The sequence below is a fragment of the Microdochium trichocladiopsis genome (genome assembly GCF_020744255.1).
Source record: "Microdochium trichocladiopsis strain MPI-CAGE-CH-0230 chromosome Unknown B0I36scaffold_2, whole genome shotgun sequence".
Classification (NCBI taxonomy): domain Eukaryota; kingdom Fungi; phylum Ascomycota; class Sordariomycetes; order Xylariales; family Microdochiaceae; genus Microdochium; species Microdochium trichocladiopsis.
The window spans coordinates 2218826-2242757 of record NW_025763545.1 but is presented as its reverse complement, the minus strand read 5'-3'; the positions used below and the strand labels follow the sequence as shown (position 1 = coordinate 2242757).

At 56.7% G+C, this 23932-nt stretch overlaps 10 protein-coding genes across 10 annotated transcripts; 5 read left to right on the top strand and 5 right to left on the bottom strand.

The window, feature by feature from the left end:
• Positions 1 to 1182: 1182 nt before the first annotated feature.
• B0I36DRAFT_314765 (uncharacterized protein) lies at positions 1183 to 1830 on the bottom strand. The gene has a single exon (XM_046152810.1). It carries the CDS (start codon positions 1723 to 1725, stop codon positions 1258 to 1260), a length of 468 nt encoding a protein of 155 aa, XP_046016886.1. The 5' UTR covers positions 1726 to 1830; the 3' UTR covers positions 1183 to 1257.
• Positions 1831 to 3085: 1255 nt separating this feature from the next.
• On the top strand, positions 3086 to 4911 carry B0I36DRAFT_70607 (acireductone synthase-like protein). The gene is made up of 3 exons (XM_046163248.1): positions 3086 to 3607; positions 3750 to 3790; positions 4049 to 4911. Exons 1-3 carry the CDS (start codon positions 3562 to 3564, stop codon positions 4706 to 4708), a joined length of 747 nt encoding a protein of 248 aa, XP_046016885.1. The 5' UTR covers positions 3086 to 3561; the 3' UTR covers positions 4709 to 4911.
• A 482-nt stretch (positions 4912 to 5393) lies between these two features.
• On the bottom strand, positions 5394 to 6434 carry B0I36DRAFT_314762 (uncharacterized protein). The gene has a single exon (XM_046152809.1). The coding sequence runs from the start codon at positions 6273 to 6275 to the stop codon at positions 5874 to 5876; it is 402 nt and encodes a 133-aa protein (XP_046016884.1). The 5' UTR covers positions 6276 to 6434; the 3' UTR covers positions 5394 to 5873.
• An 869-nt stretch (positions 6435 to 7303) lies between these two features.
• On the top strand, positions 7304 to 8854 carry B0I36DRAFT_372081 (uncharacterized protein; the record flags this gene model as incomplete). The annotated part of the gene is made up of 4 exons (XM_046160076.1): positions 7304 to 7394; positions 7730 to 8395; positions 8502 to 8639; positions 8721 to 8854. 4 exons carry the CDS (start codon positions 7304 to 7306, stop codon positions 8852 to 8854), a joined length of 1029 nt encoding a protein of 342 aa, XP_046016883.1.
• Positions 8675 to 9988, bottom strand: B0I36DRAFT_70602 (putative methyltransferase-domain-containing protein). The gene has a single exon (XM_046163247.1). It carries the CDS (start codon positions 9895 to 9897, stop codon positions 9022 to 9024), a length of 876 nt encoding a protein of 291 aa, XP_046016882.1. The 5' UTR covers positions 9898 to 9988; the 3' UTR covers positions 8675 to 9021.
• Positions 9989 to 10293: 305 nt separating this feature from the next.
• On the top strand, positions 10294 to 11087 carry B0I36DRAFT_372079 (ribosomal protein L23/L15e core domain-containing protein; the record flags this gene model as incomplete). Its single annotated transcript, XM_046160075.1, has 4 exons — positions 10294 to 10315; positions 10508 to 10566; positions 10638 to 10930; positions 11000 to 11087. The coding sequence occupies 4 exons, from the start codon at positions 10294 to 10296 to the stop codon at positions 11085 to 11087; spliced, it is 462 nt and encodes a 153-aa protein (XP_046016881.1).
• Positions 11088 to 11600: 513 nt separating this feature from the next.
• B0I36DRAFT_359411 (mitochondrial import inner membrane translocase subunit TIM8) lies at positions 11601 to 12105 on the bottom strand (the record flags this gene model as incomplete). The annotated part of the gene is made up of 2 exons (XM_046158122.1): positions 11601 to 11764; positions 11994 to 12105. The coding sequence occupies 2 exons, from the start codon at positions 12103 to 12105 to the stop codon at positions 11601 to 11603; spliced, it is 276 nt and encodes a 91-aa protein (XP_046016880.1).
• Positions 12106 to 12940: 835 nt separating this feature from the next.
• B0I36DRAFT_237277 (uncharacterized protein) lies at positions 12941 to 14678 on the top strand (the record flags this gene model as incomplete). Its single annotated transcript, XM_046149525.1, has 2 exons — positions 12941 to 14581; positions 14646 to 14678. 2 exons carry the CDS (start codon positions 12941 to 12943, stop codon positions 14676 to 14678), a joined length of 1674 nt encoding a protein of 557 aa, XP_046016879.1.
• Positions 14679 to 17381: 2703 nt separating this feature from the next.
• Positions 17382 to 19515, top strand: B0I36DRAFT_372077 (calponin homology domain-containing protein; the record flags this gene model as incomplete). Its single annotated transcript, XM_046160074.1, has 4 exons — positions 17382 to 17428; positions 17491 to 17557; positions 17634 to 18613; positions 18672 to 19515. The coding sequence occupies 4 exons, from the start codon at positions 17382 to 17384 to the stop codon at positions 19513 to 19515; spliced, it is 1938 nt and encodes a 645-aa protein (XP_046016878.1).
• A 736-nt stretch (positions 19516 to 20251) lies between these two features.
• Positions 20252 to 22849, bottom strand: B0I36DRAFT_70477 (uncharacterized protein). Its single transcript, XM_046163246.1, has 2 exons — positions 22423 to 22849; positions 20252 to 22331 (listed from the first exon to the last, which is right to left on the bottom strand). The coding sequence occupies exons 1-2, from the start codon at positions 22719 to 22721 to the stop codon at positions 20453 to 20455; spliced, it is 2178 nt and encodes a 725-aa protein (XP_046016877.1). The 5' UTR covers positions 22722 to 22849; the 3' UTR covers positions 20252 to 20452.
• Between the last annotated feature and the right edge of the window lie 1083 nt (positions 22850 to 23932).

Here is a 23932-nt window from a genome sequence, read left to right as displayed (position 1 = left end):
TGTTCATGCGTACCCTTGCCTGTCAAAAACAGAGAAAAGTCGAGCCGAGCAAGGTGACACACCAATTCAGGCGGGGGGACGGATGGACGGGAGCGGTGCTCTGGTAGCTTTGTTAGCTTGAAGGGGTCGCACGGGGTGGCTGCTGATCCATCATCGCTCGCGTACCATGGTATGGTTGTTGAGACCAGTGTGTGCTCAGAGAGAGAGAGACCTGACACTTTCAGACCCCCCGATCCGCATGCACGCCATGTGTTGCAGAATCCCCACGGCACGGTTTCAGTCCTTGGACGCGGATGATGAGACCCTCAGACGCCAGCCAGCCAGTGCACAACACACCACACCACACACACACTCTCTCTCTCTGTTCACCACCGATTCGCGCCCAGTGAGTGGGTGAGTGAGTGAGTGATTGAGTGACTTGCCAAACCGTGAACCCTCCACACATCTTCCGGTCCCGACGAATCGTGGGAGGAATCCAGAACGGGGGTCCCTTTCATGTCGCAAACTCAATTAGCTAGCTAGCTCGTGGCTTTGACGATTTTTCCACTAGGTGTCAGCACCCGCCGCCACCGAGCACGTTATCTCTGTCGGGGTGTCGGCTTGGCGAATAGACTCCACAGCTCGACTATCTCGAGCGCTCAAGATATCATCCAGTCCATTGCTCAAGTCATTCTTCATGCGGCCTGTGATGGGATGTGAAAAAAGATCTTGGGTGTCCAAACCACGCACGTGTTGTCCGAAAATTGCCTTTCTACCACAAACAATGTCCCTTTCGAGAAAAAAGAGAGAGAAAAAAGGTTGCACGACAGATAAGCTGTGACGATCTGTCGACGGAGTACATCCTACCATTGCAGGCGATGCGCGTCCAGGGGTTCATTCCGTCGTGTGATCATGCTGCCGCGCTGATCATGACTTGACTGTCGTTCCACCCCGTCAGGCGACATGAGTACTTCCTGCACCTTTACTAATTATCGTGACCCTCATCCCGAGCCCCAACGTGTTAACAACTAGGCAAGGCGATCACGCAATCTGCAGTCGGGCGTGAAAGACCGACCCCAAGATATCTTTTGCGGATACTATCGCGACTCCGATCGTCCTCGGTCGGCGGTCTATCGTATCGGCCTGCTGGAGGGAGAGGCGGATCGTCTGCACATCAAATGGACCACTTGATAAGGAAGTTCTAGCACGCCTTGTGATTGACTGTCCTTCTGCGACGTACTGCAGACTGGCCCATCCAGGGATGCGATAATCAACCAGTCACGACCAAGTGCCCCCAAAGTGTATATGCAATGCTGCCACAGGTTGTCTCAGCTGCATCCATACACACTCGACAGCAGCCATGCTGGAGGCCATGGCCATGCCACGGCAAGTTACACTTGTCGTGGAGGAAAAGTCGACGCACGTCTCTCTTGTCTCACAGCGACCCTTGGGGATTGGCTGTCTCTTGGCTGGCATCTTCCACCCATCTACGGATGCCCAGCAACCCCAAGTAAGCAATCCACGACGCCGGAATTGAGTGTCGCACAAAGAACATGGCTGCTCAAGTGCAGGCGAGATTTTGCGGACGCAGGAGTCGGCGGCTTCAGTCCAGACATGGCATGCCCATGAAAGCCTCCATGCACGTGAAAGGTGCTTCTCGTCATGCGATACAATCGCTGGTGCGAGTAGCTGTTGGTCACACAGCGTTCTTCTGGCCGGTTGGAAATGTCGAACGACTCTCAACATGCCCCGTCCTCCTGATGTCTGTGGAGCAGTCTCGCTCTGCGCGCACGCATGCCGAGAGGATCCGATGGCAACGCCCCGTACCCAGCTGTGGACTGGCTTGCATCATCGTCAACCCGTGACTACATACCTCCTGGCTTTGCCATGATGCGGATGCAGCAATGCCTGAACAGCCAGCCAGCCAAGCCCGCTTGTGATGACGACTTGTGGAGCCTGTACCTGACTTGGCTTTGATGCTGTCAAGCAAGTGGGTCCCTGGGATCTAGTCGCTGGCCGATATCATCGCTCTCCCATTCATTCTGGTCTGCCCTTCAAATGCTAGAGGGACAGCCATAGTCAAAGGGCAGGTCCCGGCAGCTTGCAATCACTTCACAGCTGTGCGTCGGGCTAGTGTGCATCGTGGTCAGTTGTTATGCCGGGTTTCTCAGCATCCAAGAATCGTCCGGGAACTTTCTTAGTACCAAGAAGAATCCGTCGGATCTGTTCGGTCAGGACCTGGCTCGCTGCAAGCCCAGCCCTGTTTGTGAGCTCGCTCTCGACCATGTTCATCTCCACGCCCAAAAGACGTCCGTGACCATGCCGGACCTGCGTGGCTGCAGTAGCGCTATGCAGGCGGAAGCCCTGGGTTAATTGAGCCATGCCCCGGCCTGAGCAGGCAGGAGTCGACGGCATCCCAAGCTGGTCCAGCTGATTGTGGAAGGCGGGCATCCCATCTGGGCCGGGTGGCCACTGCATCTCCATCCCCACTGCCGCCAGGGTCGCCCGAACTCGTGGTCGCCAGCCCCAAAGAGGCTGGGCGAGGTTGGTTGGCAACAGGGACCAGCATCGCAAGCCTTCTTTTGCGTGGTGGGTTGACGCGATTCCTGCAGACCGACGAGCCGGTTGTACGGGAACGGCAATCTAGGGCAAGGGGGCGACCATGTCGTCCAAGAGAGGGTTTGGTCAAAGCTCTGCTGTCTTTTTTGTTTTTGTTCTTTCCCTCTTCGAATCAATTCCATTGCCTAGTAAGCTCAGGATGGCTCGCGCCCATGTCGGATGCAGCGATGAAGGCTGTCTGCAACGTCGATTGGACCTGTCTAGCGGCGAGGACTGGTATCGTCCGTTTGGAGACAACGTGACAGCATCGTGGCTCGAGGGCAGCATGGCAACGAGCCGGGCACGGCTTCAGGCATGAACTGCGAGGCCCTGGTGCATGGCCAGAGGTAGCATGCGGCAATGCGAGGTCCACTTGCGTGCGTGATGCGATGGTGATGGCAGGCTGTCCATGGCAGTTGTGGTTGTTGCTCCATGCAAGCATCTGCGCGATGTGATAGAACCCGCCGCCTAAGACGCCCAAAAGACTGGGGTTCCAGCCAACGGGGACCTGCGAACACCTCACCGCCTTCTCTCAACCACCCACACCTTTCTTGACAGCGTCACAAGCACTCAGTCAGCCAGCCAGCCATCCAGCCTGCACACGCACCACCCCAGTTCCGTCGCGTACCCGGCGACTACCATCTCGACACGTCCACCAAGGAGGTTGGCTGCGCTCGGCGCGTCAAAGGGCCAACAAAAAAAAAAAATCTTCTTCCGGCTTCCCCCTACCACTTGGGGAGGGGTTTTTTTTTTATCCCGGCAATTCGATACGGTTCGTGAGGCTGGACATCCTCTTTCTTCCTTGTTGGCCTCCTCACCGCTCGCCATGAGAAGCATTATGCTGGTCAACCAAGGCTGGCAGGCGGCGAAGTTGAGCTAGCCAAGGGAACCGCTTGATTGCAAGTGCGAGGCTGACAAAGTTGACAAACCACCTTCCAGCCAGCCACCAGCCTGCTCACAAGCCTGCTCAGAAGTCCTGGGTTCATGATGGCCACACCACCATCTGTCAAGGTTGCTCTGCTCGACATCGGTAAGAACGAAGCCCAGCATTTGCCGAGTCTCTTGCCCTCCTCTCCTGCCACCTCTGCTTTGACTGTACTGTCTCCGTGTCTTGGCGATCACGCGTGCTGTGTTCCATGATCCTCAGTTCTGACGTCGCTCCGTGTTGACAGAGGGCACCGTGTGTCCCATCTCGTTCGTCAAGGATGTCCTGGTAAGATTTGCCCGTCCTATCGCCTGTGTCTGTCTGGTGTTTGCCCCTGTTGCTTCCCTTAATGTCTGCTCTATGCCCGTTGCCGATCCCGTACTAGGCACCCGGCTCAAGTGGCGCCGTGCCGCCTTGTCGCTCAGAGCTCTCCCAAGTGGTGGACTCCCGGTCGACTCTCGGGAGATATTCAGACGTTGCCTAGCCTTGCTTGTGTCAAAGGTCACTCGGGTGTATTCTTCCGTTCCGGTCTGACGGTCCTCGTAGTTTCCATATGCTCTGAGAGTCCTGCCCGAGACTCTTGACACACAATGGGACAGTCCCGAGTTTGCCCCATATAGAGCAGCGTTCCCGGCAGAGCACGCAGCTTCGAAAGACGCTCTCTTCGCGCATGTCCAGGATCTCATGGCGCAAGACCTCAAGATCTCCTACCTCAAGAGTCTCCAAGGCTATCTATGGCAGAGAGGATACGCGAACGGCGAGATCCGGGCGCCGCTCTTCCCGGACGTAGCACCGAAGCTCAAGTCATGGACAGACAACGGCATTAAAGTCATGATCTACTCGTCTGGTTCCGTCCCGGCCCAGAAGCTTCTGTTCCAGCATACAAGCAGCAGCCCCCCCGATCTCAGCCCTCTCATCTCGGACTGGTTCGACACGGTCAATGCCGGCCTCAAGCAGGAAGCTACCAGCTACAAGAGGATTGCCAGCAAGTATCCCGAAATCCCTGCGGCCGAGTGGCTCTTTCTGAGCGACAACGTCCAAGAGGTGGATGCCGCCATCAGCGCCGGTATGCAGAGCAAGGTTGTCCAGCGGCCTGGCAACGCCGCCTTGTCCCCGGACGTGACTGAGCGCTTGCCTGTGATAGAGTCATTTGATCTTCTCGACGACAAGACTTTGGCTGCCCACCACGCAGCGGTGCTTTTCTGAAGGATTGTCATATAGAGAAAACCACAGATACTGTAAAATATAATCCAGTGCAAAAGAACGTCGGCTGTGCACTCCGTGCACCACGTGAAAAATAGTGGCAATGGATGAGATTCAATGTTACTGCAATATGGAGGCATCAGTAATCTTAGAATATGGATACTTGGTTCAGGCCTTTTTCGTGCAACTATGATATTTTGGTCTCCGTGTACAGTGATTGGACAAATACTAAAAATCATGTGAATATCAGGGCCGCTGTGTCACTCGTTCATGACAAATGCCAGTCAAGCCGGTCGTTACAAGATATCAAACTAACCAGCACGTGCGGAACTACTCACTTCCATAGTTACAATCGACTAGCCATCGGCCAGGAGGACCAGTCCAAGTCCGTGTCCGATCTCCTCTCCAGTGTCATCGAGACAATGCCGTTGTTGCAAGTGAGACAACCTCATTTTTTTTGAGGTAATTATTTCCTTGAGAACCTGCGCCTTGAAATCCAACTCACGTTTCGCTTGCCGCTTGCCGATTCGAGAAAAGGCCACACACGACACCTCGGTCACGCAATTCTGGCAAGTCCCAACTTTTGGCGGAACAGGACCGGCCAGTCAGGGGGGGGATGACTCCGGGGGGAGGCACCAATAGCCGACTGGATCATTAGCCAAAACGCACGTTGGTCTGCAAAAAGAAGCCGCTCCAAACTTATTTCATCTATAGTTCAGGCAAGCTAGCTACCTAGGTAAGTACTTAGTCGCCCATGCTCACTACCTGTGCCGGAACGTTCACAGGTCAGAGAAAGCACAGCGTCGAGCGAGAGATGAAATAGAGCCAGATGGCCTCGACGCACTCAGGCCGTCGGCCTGGATCCCGTTGTTCTGACAATTCTGATGACCCCATTGCAACACAGCCCCCTTTTCTAAAACCATGCTGAATCCTTTTACAGTCATGCCCGTCCTTTGTCCTGCGACGTTGATCAGCGTCGACCTGCCTGTTCTCGAACTGACTTGAAGGGGGGGGGGGGCCGGCAAGCCGAGGGATTGTCAGACGTGTCAAAGGGGTCGATCACTCTCTTATCCTAGCCATTGCTATATTATATCACCCCCCGGGGGGCGGGGGTGTCGAGTACATCTCCGTTGCTGCTGATTTTCCATAAGCCAAGAAATATTCTAAACTAATGGATCTCTGCTGCCTCCTCAATTTTAGGTGGCCTGGTGAACGCCGCAGGAGGGCAACGCCACCTTTTGTCATCAGATCGTAAAGGGTAGATATGCTCTCCCCAGGCCCGTCCAGAGCGAATGAAAGACGCTGTCGAAGACGAGCTCAATGGCGCTCGAGGTGGTTCTCTTCTAAACACGAGAAGACTTAAAATCCGAGAGCCGACATCGAGATCCCCCCTGGTCATCGAACCAATAAAACTCAATTCACCGTGACCAAGACCCAAAAGGGCCTGGACAACATGGCACAACTGTGAGACCCAACCAATTGAATGAGAGGTATTAACAGCAGCAAAGGAGGGTGGGCTCTCGCGGTCTTGCAACATTTCTGACACCACGTGAGGGACGTCCCGCTCCATCGGCTTGAGCCTGGCATCATCCCGTTCCAAAAAAGCAACGCGGGTTGCTGCAGCGAACCCCGTCTCCGCCCCCGCGTTTTGCGATGCCAAGGGGAACTAGGCGTGGATTGGTGGCTGTGTTCGCAGCATCGGAAGGGAAAAGAAAGAAACAGAATGGAGCCAAGACGAAGGGAGGCCCTTCGTCTGGTGTGTCGCCATGACCCACGCCCGGCCCTGACACAAGACACGCGATCAATAATCATTCAAGTGGTTTTCGCCCGAGCGTCTGCAGCTCGGGTTGCAGCAGTCCCTACTCTCACATCGTTCGACAAGAGGTGGGATTTGGCGCGGCAACCAGCAGAGAACCACGCCCATAGGGCAGGGCAGGACAGGGCCGCACGCTAGGGCGGGCGGCTGTCCGGGTGACCACCAAGACCTGCATTGTATTTGATCTACTGTCTTTGTTCCCCCAACAGATTTGTTCCTCCCGTCCTGTGTCAGTCCTGACGGGGAACACACACCTTTCTCCACCACCGCGGCAACCAGCCCTTCGCAGCAAGGCGCCCGCAGGTGAGACAAAGTGACGACGTACCTACAGCACTGTCTCTGTGCTTGATCTGTCGTTGGGGAGGAGGCGGCAGCAGCAGCATCAAGACACTTGACTTGGGCCCGCACCAACTTCCCCAGACAGCAAGCAGCAAGCACGCACAGCCGGCCCCGCCTCCACACGGACGCACGAGACACGCGGCACGACGGACCCACACCCTGTGCCCACCAGCCAGTCAGTCTAACGCACCCCGCAAACACAAAACCCCACGCAAGGGCAGAAGCCAAGACGGCGAGGCGTCCCTCCACTTCGATTGTGCGGCCGAGACGTGACACAGTGCTGGACGCGGCTCGCGGTCTTTTGTAGTCCCATTGGACGAGGCTAACCGTCCCAAGCGCCGCGTTGCTTTGGATGAGGTGGTGGTGCACTGCCCTGCCCAACCTCATACCCGAGACAGCCGCCCCGGACTTCCAGACGCAAGAAACCAGCATCTGGGGGAAACATGGCTGCCGCCAGCGCACCGGCGTTTGACAAGAACACCCGAGGTTCGGATGTCACGAGGTTGTTCAAGGACTGTGTGGAAGGCCGGCACAGTAAGTCAAACCCAAATGTGTCTTGACCATGCTTCGTCCAGTCTCAACTCGCCACCCCGCCCGACATGTCCGTTCGGCATAGGCCGCCGGACCCGTGCCTATGTCAGTCAGGGTTGCCCTTCCGTTGACGGAGCTCCGCCTCCGTGATCGCACCTTCGAGTGTGGCCTGCTCGACAGTGGCAGAGATGCTTCTAGACAACCCCAACAATTTCACTTCCACGGACCTCCTTCTCGCTGCTTGACACGGGCAGGGTCATGTTTCCCCGCTGGTGGCTCCGTGCTCATCATCACTCAATGTGGACCGTCATCTGACATTGCGTGTGGGGGTGGAACAGTTGTCATTACAGGAGTATCCCCCAACTCGCTCGGGGAAGCGACTGCGTTGGCACTAGCTGCGTCAAACCCCAGGCTGCTAATCCTGGCATCGCGGACAGCGTCCAAGGTCGACATCATAGCCGCGACCATCAAGAGCCGATTCCCGAGCGTCGAGGTACAGACCGTCATCCTCGACCTGGCCTCACAGGACTCGATCCGAGCCGGGGCAGCGCAGATCGTCCAGAGGACTGACCGCTTGGACTTGCTCATCAACAATGCCGGCATCAGTCTGAGCTCCAGGGGTTCAGCTCCGAACGGCCTGGAGCTCACCTTCGCTACCAACCACGTCGGGCCATATCTCCTCACGGAACTGCTCCTACCGCTACTCAGACACGCGGCCAAGGACCAGGCCACACGCGGCACGACTCGTATCGTGACCCTGTCCAGTGGTGCTCATTACGTCTGCCCTTTCCGGTTCAGCGACTACAATTTTGATGGAGGTCGATCGCTGCCAGCCGATGAGGAACCTCGCAAAGGTCTCGATGAGCATTTCTACGAGGTCAAGGATGGATTCGCCGGATGGATGGCGTATGCTTCGAGCAAGACGGCTAACATCTTGTTTACTGTGTCGCTACGGGAACGTTTGTGCTCAGACGGAATCCAATGCCTGGCTGTTGACCCTGGGAGTAAGTCGGGCCCACCACCACGAAAGCCGAGCGCTATTTCCAAGCGTCGTGCTGATATCGGCTGCCGCTCCATTGGCCAACTGCTAATTGCGTGCATTGCCTACAGTCATCATGACGAACCTGGCGGGCGACATGACTGCAACCGCGGCTGCGGCCGTTACGAAGATGCCAAAGGAGCTCTTCAAGTCTACTGACCAGGGATGCGCGACCACGGTCGTGGCAGCTCTGGATCCTGGCCTTGCTGGTGAGAGCCAATTGCCCATCGAATAAAATTCATTCGAAAATAGAAAACTTCGCTTGCTTGACTGCTAACAAGTTGCTCCAGAGTCGGACACCCTGTATCTTGCAGACTGTCAGAAAGCTCGGCCAGCTCGGCATGCGAGGGACAAGATCAAAGCCGAACGCTTGTGGAAGTTGTCTGAGAGACTGGTTGGAGGCAAGGTCGACAGCAAGATGTAGACGTTTCCTATGAAGACAGCTACCATATCTTCATTGTCCAAGTGCTTACTCCATCATTGCGTCGTGCTTGACGAGGAGGTCGCTCTGTGACTGTGCGAACAAGTATACCTTAAGGCTGCGGGTCGATGTAGTTGATCGGTGCTCTTGTGCCGCCCACGCGAGATTGCTCAAGGATTTCGGACAATGATTGAGAAGTTGTTGCGAGAACCGCCGGAACGAAGTTCGGCTTTCTTGAATGTCACACCCTTTTCTAGAACCAGTCGTTTCCGTGTCCATAGATAGTACACGAGCCTTTGCGTAAGCTTGCGATGCGTCTGCGTGTACCCTAAGCTGGTCATGATGGACTTGAGCAGATCCTCGTCCATATAGCGAGAGTTTGTGACGCAAGGTGCCGGGAGCACCATGAACAGGCTTGGAAACGAGGACCTCAACTCCTGGGGTTCAATGTCATTGGGATCCCTCAAGAAGCTCAGGGTCCTTCGTAACATTTGTCCTCTGACCGCGGCATCTGGGACAAAGTTAAGAACCAGCGAGAGGCTTATGATGTCAAAGAGTCCCGTGGGATTCTTCGGTAACGGCCGTTCCATGAAGTCTTGCTGCAAGATGCCCTCTCCCTGACTGGACAGATCAATCCGCTCGACGTCGAACAGCCCGCTCTTTGAGCACTCATTCGAGACACTCAACGCTCCAACTTCTAGCATACGCAGGCGGCGGGTTTTGCCAAGTTCTTGGAGCGCTGCCGAGGTCGGCTGTAGCCACTCCATGAGCACGCGGGAACTGTCTCCTCCACGATCATTACGCTGGCCCTGAAGACTGGCTTGTTGATACTTCTCCAGCCCACCGAGGGCTGTGATCTCGGCGTCAATGGCAGCTTGTGCAGCAAGGTCCCCTTTGGCAACGGCTTGCGCCTTCTTCTTTTGCAGAAGGTGGAGGGAGTTGATCAGAGACTTGGTGGCCTTTCGAGATATCGATTTCTGCTTCTTCAAGGTGGGCGGGCGAGTCGAGGCCAGGCTCCGAGCCGGCTGTTTCTTTTTGGTCCTCATGACGAGTGCAAGTGCATCTTGTGTTTCTTCAAAAGACACCCGGCATTGCTCAAGCGCTCACCATACTCGCTGCGTCACTTGACCTGACGATATATCGAAAGCGATGTCAAAAGCTAGCCCAGTGGATCCCCAAAGCTACATGAGCTCGACGGCTGGTTGCCAGCTGCGGGAGCCACTTTGGCCCCACCTGCATGTGCCACGGCGTGGCCCGCAAGCACTGAACTTGCCAGCCGAGCAAATTCCCCACCGGCCCTAATCAACGCACCGATTGCGACTTCCCACCAAAAAAGATTATCGAGAAATTTGGCCGTCTCACCTGGCACTTTCCTTGTTCCACGCCCAACGACCGACGACAACAGGACTTTTCGACAGTCAACGCCCAACAACACCGACAAAATGGCCCCCAAGACTAAGACAGGTACTTGATAGACTCGATTCCAGCACTCTCAACTGCTGCAACAATGAATTTCTCCCGACGACGAAGCGGCACGCTCGCCTGAGCCTCGATTCTCGTTTGGACGGAAAGACTTGGAATGCAATCAGCTGCAGCAGATTTTGCGAGTTCTTGTGTTTGCAAGAGCGATTGCTGATGCATGATGTCGTAACGCAGGTGGTAAGCCCAAGGGCACCAAGCAGGCCAACGCCGCCGCCAAGGCTGCGCTGAAGGGTGTAAGTTTTTGGCGATCATGTCCGCCGGAAGTGTACTGTGAGACGTTCTTGATACTGATACATCACCACAGGGCAACTCCCACAAGACCCGCAAGGTCAGACTTAACACGTCTTTCCACCGCCCCAAGACTCTCCAGCTCTCGCGCGCCCCCAAGTACCACCGCAAGTCGATCCCTCACGAGGTCCGCCTCGATGAGCACAAGGTCATCGTCCACCCTCTCAACACCGAGAGTGCGATGAAGAAGATTGAGGAGAACAACACCCTCGTCTTCATTGTCGACATCAAGGCCAACAAGGCCCAGATCAAGCAGTCCCTCAAGAAGCTGTATGGCATCGACACCGTCAAGATCAACACCCTCATCCGGTAAGTCGAAGTTGCGAAAGACCCCAGTAAAGTGCGCCTGGAGCTCCCTGCTAACCTGTTCCTATTCAGCCCCGATGGCACCAAGAAGGCCTACGCCCGCCTGACCGCCGATGTTGACGCCCTCGACATTGCCGCCACCAAGCTCAGCCTTGTTTAAGTGCTTGGCTTTGTTGTTCCTGGGATTGGTCTGGTTACGGTCGTCACGTTGCTCTCGGAATGCGCAAAAGCACCGATTGAGCCGGACGGATATGCATGACAACGGCGTTTTGGGTTAGGCTTATGAGATCAATGGAAAAAGCAATTGAGATTTTGCCTCCCCTTCTTCAGACTCTTGCTGCGAGAAATGGTGACTTGTGCTCTACGGTTCAAATGTTTTACGTTTGCTGCGCGTTCCGACAAAGTGGACCTATGTGGCGTGCTCCTTTGACCATTGTGTGTATTGTATATTGTTACAAGTGATGGTACAATCTATCCTGTCGTGAAGGTCCTAAATTCGAGAGTGCTTCGGGGTTTACCTGGCGCATAAGAGGGATGACTCCAGCTTCAGTTCAATCATTCGTATGCACCGCCCTTGCGAAATCACACGCATTGCCCTGCATCCGCTGCTCACCACCCATGTCCTCTGCCATATTACAATGCTTTGAACCTGCTCACAGGTTTCCCCCGTCGTCTAGTTCCGCATGCCCTGCAGGTGGGACATGGTCAACTTGCTCGCGTCGAGGAACCGCTCGGCGCAGTTGGCCATGCAGCTCTCTTCTGTTCGGTCGAGCTTGCCGCTCTTGATGGTCCCCGTGATGCACTTGGTGAAGCAAACATCGGTGAGGGAGTGGACGGCTACAAAGTAAGAAAACCATTGGGCGTTAGTGAACTGCGCCATGAAGTCCCAAGTTTCTGCTGCTGCTGCTCAGGCACATATTCGGCGGTTTGGGCTAGGCATCGCCGGCTTGCGCACGTAGGCAGGCGCGCACGAGGTCGTGGACGGCTCGACGTTGGGAGACAGCGCTCGACAGGGACCTGAGGTTTGATATTTTTTTTTTTTTGGCGGATTGGGAAATTCACATACTGCTCTGCACCCGCGACTTTTGCGCCTCGTTGTTGAGGATCGTGCGCAGCTCGCTCTTGTCCTTCTCGTTGAGCCGCTGGAGATCGGCGTCGTTGATCGTGGTGCCGTCCATGGTGACTGCTGCGAGTGGATTGTGCTTTCGTGGCTGGTGGCGAGGGTTGATGCTTTGAAACGAGCGATAGGTGTACGCGATGGAGGCAGGATCCGGGAAGGCTGTCGGTCCAGTGGACGTGTTATGGGCAAAGCTCGAAGTCGTCACCAACAGCGGGCGCATGTGTGCCCAGTCCTGCGTGTGGCTCCGTCATTGGCATAAATTTCGAGCTCGGGCGGAGCTCGAGGGGTGGCTTATCTAATCAGCGCATACGGCGCGCGACCGCTGGAAAAACCGTGGATGAACCGTATCAAACGCCCGGCTCCGTGCCGTCGGGTAATTAGAGAGATCCGACCATTGCGTCCACTTCCGCATATCCATCCACGGTTATCCAGACACGAGACATATCTAATCAGGAAATCACAATACGCAGGCCCTGAGCTTGGAGTCGACTTGGCTCATCCGAGTCGTAAGACTTGCTTGCTTTCCATCAATCTACGGGTTTGTGCATTGAGCTTTTTAGAAGCCGCTCACAAAGTATTGCGCCATCGGTTGTGCTCGGAAGTGGCCCAGCAAGACGGGATCGGGACGGCAAGTGATTGGCTTGCCGCTGGCTGCACCCCGTTAACGCAGTGTTTACAGGGGGGCCGACCTCGGGAACCCTGTAAACGAACCCACGCTCCGATCGCCGCCCGGCGTCAAAGTATTTCATTGATATTGGCCCGCCATCCCCTCCGACGACGGGGACACATAAGTCGACTCTTGGTCAGTAGCACCAGTCCGCCGTGACCAGATAAATATTCTGTGTTGAGAGACAGGCGAGTGCTTTTCCGCCACTGCCATCCCGACAACCATAATGGCTTCCAGATCAAGAATTGTGCCCGCCCTGCGGCGATCTGCTGCTGCCGCTGCTGCTCCCGGTGTTCGGCGCTGTGCTGTGCGCCCAGCTCTCGCCGCCACGGCCACCCAGCAGCAGCAGCAGCAACCGGCCCAGCGCAGTGCCGAGTCGCCACGATGCCTGAGCACCTCGCGGGCGGCGCGGGCGGCGTACACGACGGACAAGTACCCCTCGATCAAGCGAGACCCGCGGTTCGCGGACCTGACGCCGGAGCACGTTGCGTTCTTCAAGGAGGTGCTGGGCAAGGACTCGTACGTGATTGACGGGGTCAACGCCGAGGTCAGCGCCGACGACATGGAGCCCTACAACGGCGACTGGATGCGCAAGTACCGCGGCCACTGCCGGCTCGTGCTCAAGCCCGGCTCGACGGAGGAGGTCAGCAAGATCCTCAAGTACTGCAACGACAACATGCTCGCCGTAGTGCCGCAGGGCGGCAACACGGGCCTCGTGGGCGGCTCTGTCCCCGTGTTTGACGAGATCGTCATCAACACCAGCCGCCTCAACAAGATCCGCTCCTTTGACGACGTCAGCGGCATCCTCGTCGCCGATGCCGGAGTCGTGCTCGAGGTCGCCGACCAGTACCTCGCTGAGCGCGGCTACCTCTTCCCACTGGACCTCGGCGCCAAAGGGTCGTGCCACATTGGCGGCAACGTCGCCACCAACGCCGGCGGCCTGCGACTGCTGCGGTACGGCAGCCTGCACGGCACGGTGCTGGGCATCGAGGCGGTCCTCCCCGACGGCACGATCCTCCGGGACCTGAGCACGCTGCGCAAGGACAACACGGGCTACGACCTGAAGCAGCTCTTCATTGGCGGCGAGGGCACCATTGGCATGATCACGGCCATCTCGATCCACTGCCCGCAGCGGGCGACGGCCAAGAACGTCGCGTTCCTGGGCGTCGACTCGTACGAGAAGATGCAGTCGGCGTTCCGCGAGGCCAAGGCGCAGCTCGGCGAGATCCTGTCGGCGTTTGAGATGATGGACGCGCGGTCGCAGAACCTCGTGCACACGGTGCGGACCGACCTCAAGCGGCCGCTCGACGGCGAGCACCCGTTCTACTGCCTGATCGAGACGAGCGGCAGCAACGCGGAGCACGACAGCGAGAAGCTCGAGGGCTTCCTCGAGGACGTCATGGGCAAGGAGATTGTCTCGGACGGCGTGGTCGCGCAGGACGAGACCCAGATCAAGGCCCTGTGGACGCAGCGCGAGAGCGTGCCCGAGTGCCTCGGCCACTGGGGCGGCGTCTACAAGTACGACCTCTCGATCCCGCTCAAGGACATGTACCGCCTCGTCGAGGAGACAAAGGCCAAGTTTGAGGAGTCCGGCCTCATGGGCGAGTCGGACGAGCACCCCGTTGTGGACGTCGTCGGGTACGGCCACATGGGCGACTCCAACCTGCACCTCAATGTCGCGGTGAGGCGGTACGACGAGCGCGCCGAGAAGCTGCTCGAGCCCTGGGTGTACGAGTGGGTGTCCAAGGTCAACGGCAGCATCAGCGCCGAGCACGGCTTGGGCATTGCCAAGAAGAACTACGTTGGCTACAGCCAGAGCGAGACAAAGATCAAGCTGATGAAGCAGATCAAGAACCTTTATGATCCGGTAAGTCGGCCATTTTGACCTCATAACCCTACCTGTTCTGGATCCTTGACTAATGAATCATCAGAACGGCATCATGAATCCGTACAAATACATATAGGAAAAGCATCTAGATTTTATACAGCATATGAAGCAAAAAAAGAACAAGGAAGAAAATACACAATCAAATCCAGCATAAGGAAGTTGTGGAGGACGCAAAGTATTGATCGTATGACAACGGATTCGCGACTCAGGCATGAAACGTGCACCGGCACTTCCACAGTCCACTTGAACGCCTGTCTCGTGATCAGAGACTTTGAATCAGTCCTGGAAAGTTCTGACACAATAGGATGTGCGTTAAGAAGTCGGCTAATGTCTGACGGGACGAATCTGGACTTCCTGGCCACCGACGATGGCATAACCAAACGAATCACAGAGGCTCTGCGAAGTGTCAGAACCAATGGGATATCTGCCCTGAGACCAAAATCGGCTCAGCCCGTAGAACAAAGTGTCCCACACACACGAGACAAGCAAGATAAATTGCTCACTTGATGATCAGCAACCAGGTTTTGCATGAATTTGTAGGCGCCTGTGGCATGATCACCCTGACCCTTGGAGGGAACAGTGATAGGCACGTAATGATGGGTCTGGGAGCTCTGCGGCGGCTAGGGTCGCCGACCACGGAGGGCACATTCCTCTGCTACAATCCCGCAGTTGCAATGTCTGTCATGGATGTATTCCGATGCTGGTATTGCACCTGTTATTATTCGCAGTCTGCGTCCTGGCTCCCACAGCTCCCTCGCAGGCTTCGTGTCTCGTGGTCTGCCTATTTGCTTATTCCGTCGGACTTGACATTGCCCGATGGAAGCAGACTGTGATCGCAAACTTTTGGTACATGGCCGACACTGCGAGGGCGGATGGATGTGCGGTAGTATGTTTTGGACTGCATGGTTGTCAGAGGTTGAGGGGTGGAGGCGTGGCTCGGAGGATTTAGTGGACAATGGCGTGTAAGCGGCATGTGGACCTGGGGAACGAGCCCGCCCCATTTGTTGTCAGTCCGATGGCTTGGGGACAGTGAAACAGAGTCTCAGACCCTGGTGCCGGGGTGTGCATAAAGTGTCGAGCGACACTGCCACAACCAGAAACGGTGGTTATGCTATTAAGAGCTGACTGTATACCTCCCTGGCCTGAACTCCACAGGCAATATGCATTGCGCGTATCGCTAGGGCGAACGAGCGATGTTTCACAGAGAGAAGGCAGGGCGGTTTCGCGGAGCGAATGAACAGCCAGGACGGTCCTCAGCTGCTCGTGAGGACTCGCATGGTCGGTCGCGGGCATGAATGACAAGGGCCCAGAGATGGCAAGAGGACCCTATCTGAGACGACGTGCTAAGGTGCGAGAGGGCAATGAGCGATCCCTGGGCCGTTGGATGAAGCGCCAGCAGGCTGGTATAAAGCAACGGTGATGCACCACGCGTGCGAGCGAGCGGCGAGGATCCCAGCGATACGCTGCAACCATTTCGCAGTCCGCAGTGCGTGCCCCGGTGGTCCTGTTTGTCGGCCTTCGCTCGAGAGAATACGTGGATGCTGGGCATTGCCGTCTTCACTGTTGGACTCAGCCTGTCGATACGTGCGCCGGCGCCTCGATCTGTCAAGCGACGCCCCTGTCGATCAGCAGCATGCCCTGGTGGAACAAGCTCAAGGGCGGGCAAGGCGCCACTGCCGAAGACCCTGCAAGCCAACAGCAACAGCAGCAACAGCAGCAACAGCAGCAACAGCAGCAGCAGCAGAGCCAGCACAAGAGCCATGAGGAGCTGGCAGAAGAGGCCATGGCCCAGCTGCTGGCCATGTCGCTCATCAAGCCGTGCGGCGACGAGGCAGAGATGGGCACAGCGGTAGCCAGGTTGAACCTTGGGGATGGAGCCGGCCAGGTGCAAGTCAACAACAATGACGAGGCTCCAGCTCCAGGGGTGGTGGGCCTGACGTCCAAGGAAGGCGTGGATGGCGGGGTTGCGGGCACCCCTGCTGCCACATCTCCAGGTCAACCAGGCACCTGCACCACCATCCCAAATCCCGGTGAAGAACACCACACCACAGAGACAGGCATCAACAATATTGTGGCCCAACCTGCCCGCAGCCAGGCTTCGACAACGTCTCTCCACGTCTCTGCTCAGGACTGCACACCCGCAATTGCAGCGCCCGTTCTATCTGTGCGCACCACCACTACATCAGAGGTCATCAGCGACAGCAGCCTGAGCGACCGCTATACCGACTCTAGCATCGCTCCACCAGATCAGCAGTATTTCAAGTCGCACGACAACGACGACGACAACAACACCGATTCAGCACCCTCCACACCAACAACCGTGGTCACCACCACATCGTCCTCTTTTGACCGTCGCTCTCGTGCCCTTAGCAGCGTCTCCGTCGCCACAACCTTCTCCGAGGCCTGCAGCAGCCCTCCCCGGAGCGCCCGCACCTCCCTGCGCCCATCCGACTGCGGGTCAATTTCCGCGGCCTCGACCCCCTGCTCCGCTCAGGGACCTTCCTCGTTTTCTTGCCCATCGCCGTCTCCGTCATCTCAGCCTCGTCGTTCACAGGCGTCGCCGAGATCGCGGAGGACCTGCAGCGCTCTTGTCAACCGCTCCCAACCAGCTCTGCATGCTGCCCGAACAAACCGTGCTGCCACAATCTCCAGCGCCTCGGCCTTCAAGAGGGAGTCGCCCGCCCCACCAGATCACCGCCCAAGGCCATCAATTGCTTCCTCCGTCTCATCAAACGACTCCAACACTGCCGACCAGCCTCCGGGCTCGAATCTCACAAAGATGGATCACAAATGGATCAACGTTCAGGAGAAGACCTTCACAAAATGGTAGGTCGCATGCCCAGGCTCCGCGCCACAGGGTCAAGGACCACAACTGACACAGCTCGTAGGCTCAATACAAAGATCCAGCAGAGGGAGGTGGTTGTCAAGGACCTTGTAAAAGATCTGAGTGATGGTGTAAGTTCTCTTCACATCAGCCAATGGTGAGTTCAAGTTTTGCACAACGCAAAAACTGACCGGCTATCTTCGCTAGGTCGTCCTAATCCACCTGCTCGAATGCCTTTCGCAAGAATCGCTGGGGCGCTATGCGTCGAAACCGAAGCTCCGTGTACAGAAGTTCGAGAATGCAAACACAGCACTTCAATTCGTCAAGTCCAGGGGAATCCAGATGACCAACATTGGCGCCGAAGATGTGGTCGACGGCAACCGGAAGATCATCCTTGGTCTCATCTGGACGCTCATTTTGCGCTTCACCATCAGCGACATCAACGAGGAGGGCATGACTGCGAAGGAAGGCTTGCTTCTTTGGTGTCAACGCAAGACGGCATGTTACGAGGAGGTCGAGGTTCGCGACTTCAGCAGCAGCTGGAACGATGGCCTCGCTTTTTGTGCGCTGCTTGACATCCACAGACCAGACCTCATCGACTACGATGCTCTGGACAAGAGCGACCACCGAGGAAACATGCAGCTCGCCTTCGATATCGCACACAAGGAGATTGGCATTCCGGATCTTCTCGATGTGGAGGACGTCTGCGATGTCGCCAAGCCCGATGAGCGAAGTTTGATGACATATATCGCTTACTGGTTCCATGCCTTCTCACAAATGGAGAAGGTTGAGAATGCTGGAAGGCGTGTGGAGAAATTCGTGAACAACATGCAAGGCGCGTGGGAAATGCAGAGCGCGTACGAGCGGAGAATGGCTGCTCTGCTGGCCCAAATCAGAGATCAGATCGATAGCTGGTCCGAAGCGGAGTTCGAAGGAACTTATGCCGATGCCAAGCAACAAGCCGCGGAGTTCGCCACACACAAGAGAGGCAAGAAGAGAGAATGGGTCGCTGAGAAGAGTGAGCTGGCGACGCTGCTCGGCAACATCAAGACAAAGCTGGGCACTTACCGCCTCAGAGCATACGAGCCCCCGGCCGAGCTCGGCCTGGAGACCTTGGAAAGGGAGTGGTCGACGTTGACAAGTTCGGAGATGAAGCATGGCCAACTGATCAACGAGACTATTAGAGAGTGAGTACACCAGTCTATGTCTGCTTTTACATTGAGCTCGACTAACTTCCCTGTCAAGTATCAAAAACGCTCTGCGCAAGTCTTTTGCCGACAAGGCAAATGATTTCGCCCTTGCGCTGAACACTATGCAAGTGGCCATCTCTGGACTTGAGGGCGACGTAGAGGATCAGCTCCTGCATGTTCGCAGGCTTAGGGACAATCTACCACCTCTTGATGCCTACCTGGAGAAGATCCGGGCAACAGACGAAAAGTGCCAAGAAGCCAACATTGAGGAGAACGACTTCACAACGTACACGTACGACGAGCTCACATACGAGCTTGGCCTTGTCAAGTCGTCAGTACAAAAGAAGCTCGTCTTCCTCGAGAACCAGATGGTTGCACGAGACATGACGAACCTCACTCCCATCCAGTTGGAAGAGTTTGAATCGGTCTTCCGTCACTTCGACCGGGACGACTCGAACTCGCTCTCGGAGCTCGAGTTCTCTGCCGCGCTTGCATCTCTCGGTCTTGTCTTCAGCGAAGACGAGATGCATGAATACTTCGAGGAGACCTCGCATGGCCGGGACCGCGTCACGTTCGAGCAGTTCATCCGCTTCATGGTCAGTGTCACGGAAGACCAGAACACCGCCGAACAAGTGTTTCAGTCATTCCGTGAAGTGGCGGATGGCAAGCCTTACGTCACCGAGATGGATCTCCGTCACTCCCTTGTACCTGATGAGGTCATCGAAAAGCTCATTGAGATCGTGCCGCCGCACAGCGGTCCGGACATGCAGCAGGACCGTGGCCAGCCCCAGTACGATTACATTTCCTTCATGGAAAAACTCATGGGTGGCGGTGAAGCACTGCAAGACTTAAGTAACGGGCGGTCCAGCCCAACCAAGAAGGTCAACGGACACCACTGAGCCGGCATTCCCACGGTGACCAAGAGCAGTGTTATTGCACAGTATACCCATTGTAATACTTGGCCGCAGACGATTATGCCACTGTTCTGCAATCCTTTCCCTATTCATTTTCCTTTATTTCCACCCACAGTCTTGCATAACACCGGCGCGAAAGATACTCACCACTACTATTTCCTTTTTGTACCATGCATCGGGAAGGGGCGCCTATTGTATTGCGATGGAAAGAGATGCCGCTCCCGATGTAGCACACATACGCAGGACCACGAAAATCGCTCTGGACAGCGACGTCCCTAGGCGCTTCCTGGGAATGACTCCGAGAGAGACAGTCATGGTTCTGAAGATAGACAAACATAACACAGATCAATATACCCCTGCCACTCCCAGTCACAGCTCGAGCCAATATGTTCCGTGAGTATAGCGAGAACGCACGATGCGAATGCAAAGGTGAAATGTCGCAGACATGCCACGCACAGATGTCGCTTTCTTTCCCATTCGTGTAATCTATAATAACCGAGGAGGCAGGCGCGAAAGCTCATGAACAAAGAATGACGCCTTTGTGCAAAGGAACCATGCGTGCTTCTCGTCGCTTTCTGTCCGTGATATATGTGAACCAAATTCTATTTACCCAGCCAGTTTGAACGCCAACAGTAATGATGATGATGATAATGATGGTGATGATGGTGGCCCGAAGTAGATGAGAATGACCTGCTCCATCTGGACGCCCCCCGCATCACAGTGAACACTCGCTCCCCCCCCCTCCCCCAACAAATTCACTCCTGGAAAGCTCCCATGTCCTTGAGCGCGCCGGCGAGCCGCCTGTAGTCACGGAGCAGCTCGAGGACCTCGCCGAGCTTGATCTCGCCTGGGTTCTGCAGCTCCATGAACCGCTTGTTCGGGGGCTTGATCTTTGGTATGTCTTTGGGCGGCAGGGCAGCTGCTAGGTCCGGGAATGCCTGCACAAAAGGGGGAGGAGAAGAAGAAACACATACGGCGTTAGCGGGGGTTTGGGCAGGGTGTACCATGGGTGAACAAAATGTGTGTGAGAATGGGGACTTACTGTGGCGAGATCGCCGCCATCCGCGGCTTTGGAACCGGTGGTGGGTGCGGTTGCGGCGGCGGCGGCGGCGGCGGCGGCGGCGGCGGTGGTGGCGGGCGCGTCTTTTACTGGTGGTGTCACGGGAGTCGTGGCCGGCCGGCCGAAGCCGCGCATCATGCTCATGCTCGCGATACGGTTCATTGGGTTGAGCGAGTTGCCGAGATTCCGCATGGACTCGACCAAGGCCGGGTTCGACGCCGCTGCTGGTGAGCTGCTGGCCACCGGAGGGGTCGCGGCAGCGGCAGGCGCAGTCGTCTTCTCCTTGCCCTCGTCTGCAAAGAATACCTTCTTGGAGCTGCTCACGCTCCTGGCGCTCCGGACGCTCTCTTGGCTGTGCTCGCGGGCGGGCTTCTTGCCGCCCACAAGCGAGAGGACCCGGTCTTCGCGCACCGAAGGACGGCGGCTTCCCCGCGGGTCCTCCTCGGCCACGTCGTCGTCTGGCGGAGGTGTTCCGATGAGCTTCCTGGCCTCGTCGAGCGTTCGCGGCATGATCAGCTCGCGGCCGCTCGCTGAAGTATCTCTCAGTTTGCCAAGCAGGAACTTGTAGCTGTCACCAAGACTGCTACCGATCGTCTTGAATCCTTGGTCGGCCGTGTTGAAGAGAGTGTCACTGGCGGTGCCAAACGCGGTCGCTGGCGTCTGGATCAGGTTGCTCAGCCTCCGGCGCTGTATCGTCGAGACAGGCTTTGAGCCGTCGACTGACTCGGACGTCACCGCCGCCGCGCTGGCGACATTCGCAGAGATGCCTGGCGTATATGCCGGCGGGAAGGTCTCGGTCCTTGCGAGGACGCCCGGCGTCTCACTCTTTGGCGGGCCAGCCGCGGTCTCGTCGGCTCGCAGACTGGCCAGGTCTACGTTTTCGAGGAACGTTATGGCAGCTTCGAGATTGGTCAAGCAGTATGCCGCCTCTCCCTCTATCTTCTCCTCCCATCGAAAGCGCTGTATAAATCGGAGGTCGCTGATCACGTTGAGCGCCTCTGGGGGCATCGTGATCAGAGTGTATATAAGCATTGGCATTATCTCGTCTGCAGACGAAGAAGGATGAAACTGCGCCAGAGTGTCGACAATGCTCTTATGCGCGGCCTTGAGATGGTTCAGCTTGCCTAGGGGATATCGCTTTTCGTGCATGGTGACAAGATCCTTGCGAGCCTGCGAGAGGTGCTGCCGTATCTCGCCTATTCTCTTCTGCAGATCCTCCGGGTTGTCACCAAGCTCGCCGAGATCAATGCTCAGGTCCACAGGGCCGATGCCCACGAGGGCGAGGGCAGCCGTCTTGGATCGAAGCTTATCGTCCTGCGCCTCGTCCTGGGTAGATCTGTGCCGATATATCCTGTCGTAGATGCCCTCGCATAATCTTCGCTCTACGCCCTCTTGCAGCAACACCTTTTTCTGCTCGAGGGCTTTCTTGGCCCTCTTTCGATCCGCCAACTCTTCGGCCGTGACCATCTGCTGCTCCGGCTCTGGGGCTGCGGGCGGCTTCGTCTTGTCCTTGCCACCAAGTGATGCTGCGGCACGCGCCCTTAATATGCTCGCGGCCGACGTCGTCCTATGGGTTGTCGCCCGTACCGGAGCGTTCTCTCTGTTCTGTCTCGTTGCGAGGCTGCGTATATGTGTTTCTATGAGCCCTGAAGCCAGCTCGTAAAAGTCTTGAAATTTCCTCGATAGGTTGTCCATATTGGGGGGCGTGGGGTGGACCTTGGCAGACAGCGAGTCGATGAAGCTAAAGCGACAGGGTCAGCATGGTCTTGCGCCAGGTGAAGCGAACGCCGTGCAACACAAAGGGGGGAGGGCACAGGGCGGTCATGACATACTTGTCTATCTTGCTGACAAGCTCTATTGGTATGTCATCCATGTCGATGGAAGCTCGAGAGAGCTCCACATTGTCGTTGTCGTCATCGTCATCATTGCCGCCGCTTTCGAAGGTGTCCTGCTTGGGGGTCTTTTTCGGTGTCGCCGTAGGGCCTGCTTGCGATACTGAGGCCGATTCGGGAGCCGACATGGACCCATCTGTGGTCGTAGGAGCTTGGGAGCTTTGGCTTTGCGGGTTGCTAAGCTGCGAGGGGCGTGGTTCTGTGTCTGTGCCCTTGGTCGGTTGCGGCTGCGTCGCCATGGTTGAAAAAGTAAACAGGAGGGAAGCGTAGTGTAAGTAGTGAGCTTGCGACCCGTCTGGAAGCCTGAACGAGGGAGTCGCGAGAGCTGTCCACTGCCAGGACCCCGGCTCAGGGATGTACCTTACGTTTGTGCCCCTCGTCGTCTTGCGTGTGCGAGCCTAGCAGTCTGACGACAACCCAGTCGCGTTGGACCACCTTTATGGTTATAGGGTCCGGCTGCAAGATGAAGTGCACGGGGCTGCGATGGCGAACAGGTCTAATCGTCGATATGTATTCTTCCGACTCGGATCTTGTCTGTGTTTTGAGCAGGTGAGACGAGCCGGACCATAATGGCTTTCGCGGTGCTTGGCGAGCTCGACCTGTGACGACGACCCGCCCCATGGTGGACCCAGGCGCGTTGCGGCATACAGTAGCATCGCCCAGTAGAGCTAGAGCGCAGGTGGGCGAGACTTGGGCTGTGTCGATTACGCACCCGGGGGCCTGGTATGGGCCATCCATGCATGCATCCACGCGCCAGCTAACTAACTAATGCGCGGCCAGTCAAAGTCAGTGCAGAGGGATATGGTGACGAACAGGATGCAACTCATCTACTAAGCCAAGTGGCCCTTGTGTACGTGGTTGGTCCATCATGGGCAGAGACGAGATGCGTCCCTCACACCCATCACGTGGGAGCTACAAAGGCAGCCTCGGAAGGGCTCAACAACCTTGGAAGACCGTGATAATGACAGCACAGTCAAAAGCATCAGCAGATGTGCCTGTTACCTACCTGAGGGTAATAGTAGGGTGCATGCGCTGCCTGCCCTGTCAGGTACGACGACATGGTGCACCTGCTCAAGGGGGCTCCTGTCCCCACACCACCCCTGGCCATTCGAGGTCATCTGCCCCAACCTGCTCTGGGGCTGTTATCGCGGCCCCGGGTCGGGTCCCCATCCACCTGGGCATGGAGCTGGCTGCCTGGACGGTTGCCCCAGCCGCCGTGCCGTCATTCATCCTCCATCCACTGCCGCCATCAACAACCACGCCAACCTGCCATCCGCAGTCCCGACCTCATTACCCCAACACGCCTGCCGCCGAGCCCCCGAGTGCTCCAGACATAGTCGAAGCCTGCCGTCAGGAACCCCGACAGCCAAAGCCCTTCCCAACCTCCGTTGCCTGCCAGACCAGCACCCATCAACGATAGTGGCCGCCTCGAACGCCACCGACCACCCAC

Coding starts and splice junctions, on each gene's coding strand:
- B0I36DRAFT_314765 (XM_046152810.1), bottom strand. CDS start 1,725: ATGTTGAGAGTCGTTCGACATTTCCAACCGGCCAGAAGAACGCTGTGT.
- B0I36DRAFT_70607 (XM_046163248.1), top strand. CDS start 3,562: ATGATGGCCACACCACCATCTGTCAAGGTTGCTCTGCTCGACATCG. Junction 3,608..3,749: donor GGTTGCTCTGCTCGACATCG/GTAAGAACGAAG, acceptor CCGTGTTGACAG/AGGGCACCGTGTGTCCCATC. Junction 3,791..4,048: donor CGTTCGTCAAGGATGTCCTG/GTAAGATTTGCC, acceptor CGGTCCTCGTAG/TTTCCATATGCTCTGAGAGT.
- B0I36DRAFT_314762 (XM_046152809.1), bottom strand. CDS start 6,275: ATGGAGCGGGACGTCCCTCACGTGGTGTCAGAAATGTTGCAAGACCGC.
- B0I36DRAFT_70602 (XM_046163247.1), bottom strand. CDS start 9,897: ATGAGGACCAAAAAGAAACAGCCGGCTCGGAGCCTGGCCTCGACTCGC.
- B0I36DRAFT_70477 (XM_046163246.1), bottom strand. CDS start 22,721: ATGGCGACGCAGCCGCAACCGACCAAGGGCACAGACACAGAACCACGC. Junction 22,332..22,422: donor CTTGTCAGCAAGATAGACAA/GTATGTCATGAC, acceptor CTGTCGCTTTAG/CTTCATCGACTCGCTGTCTG.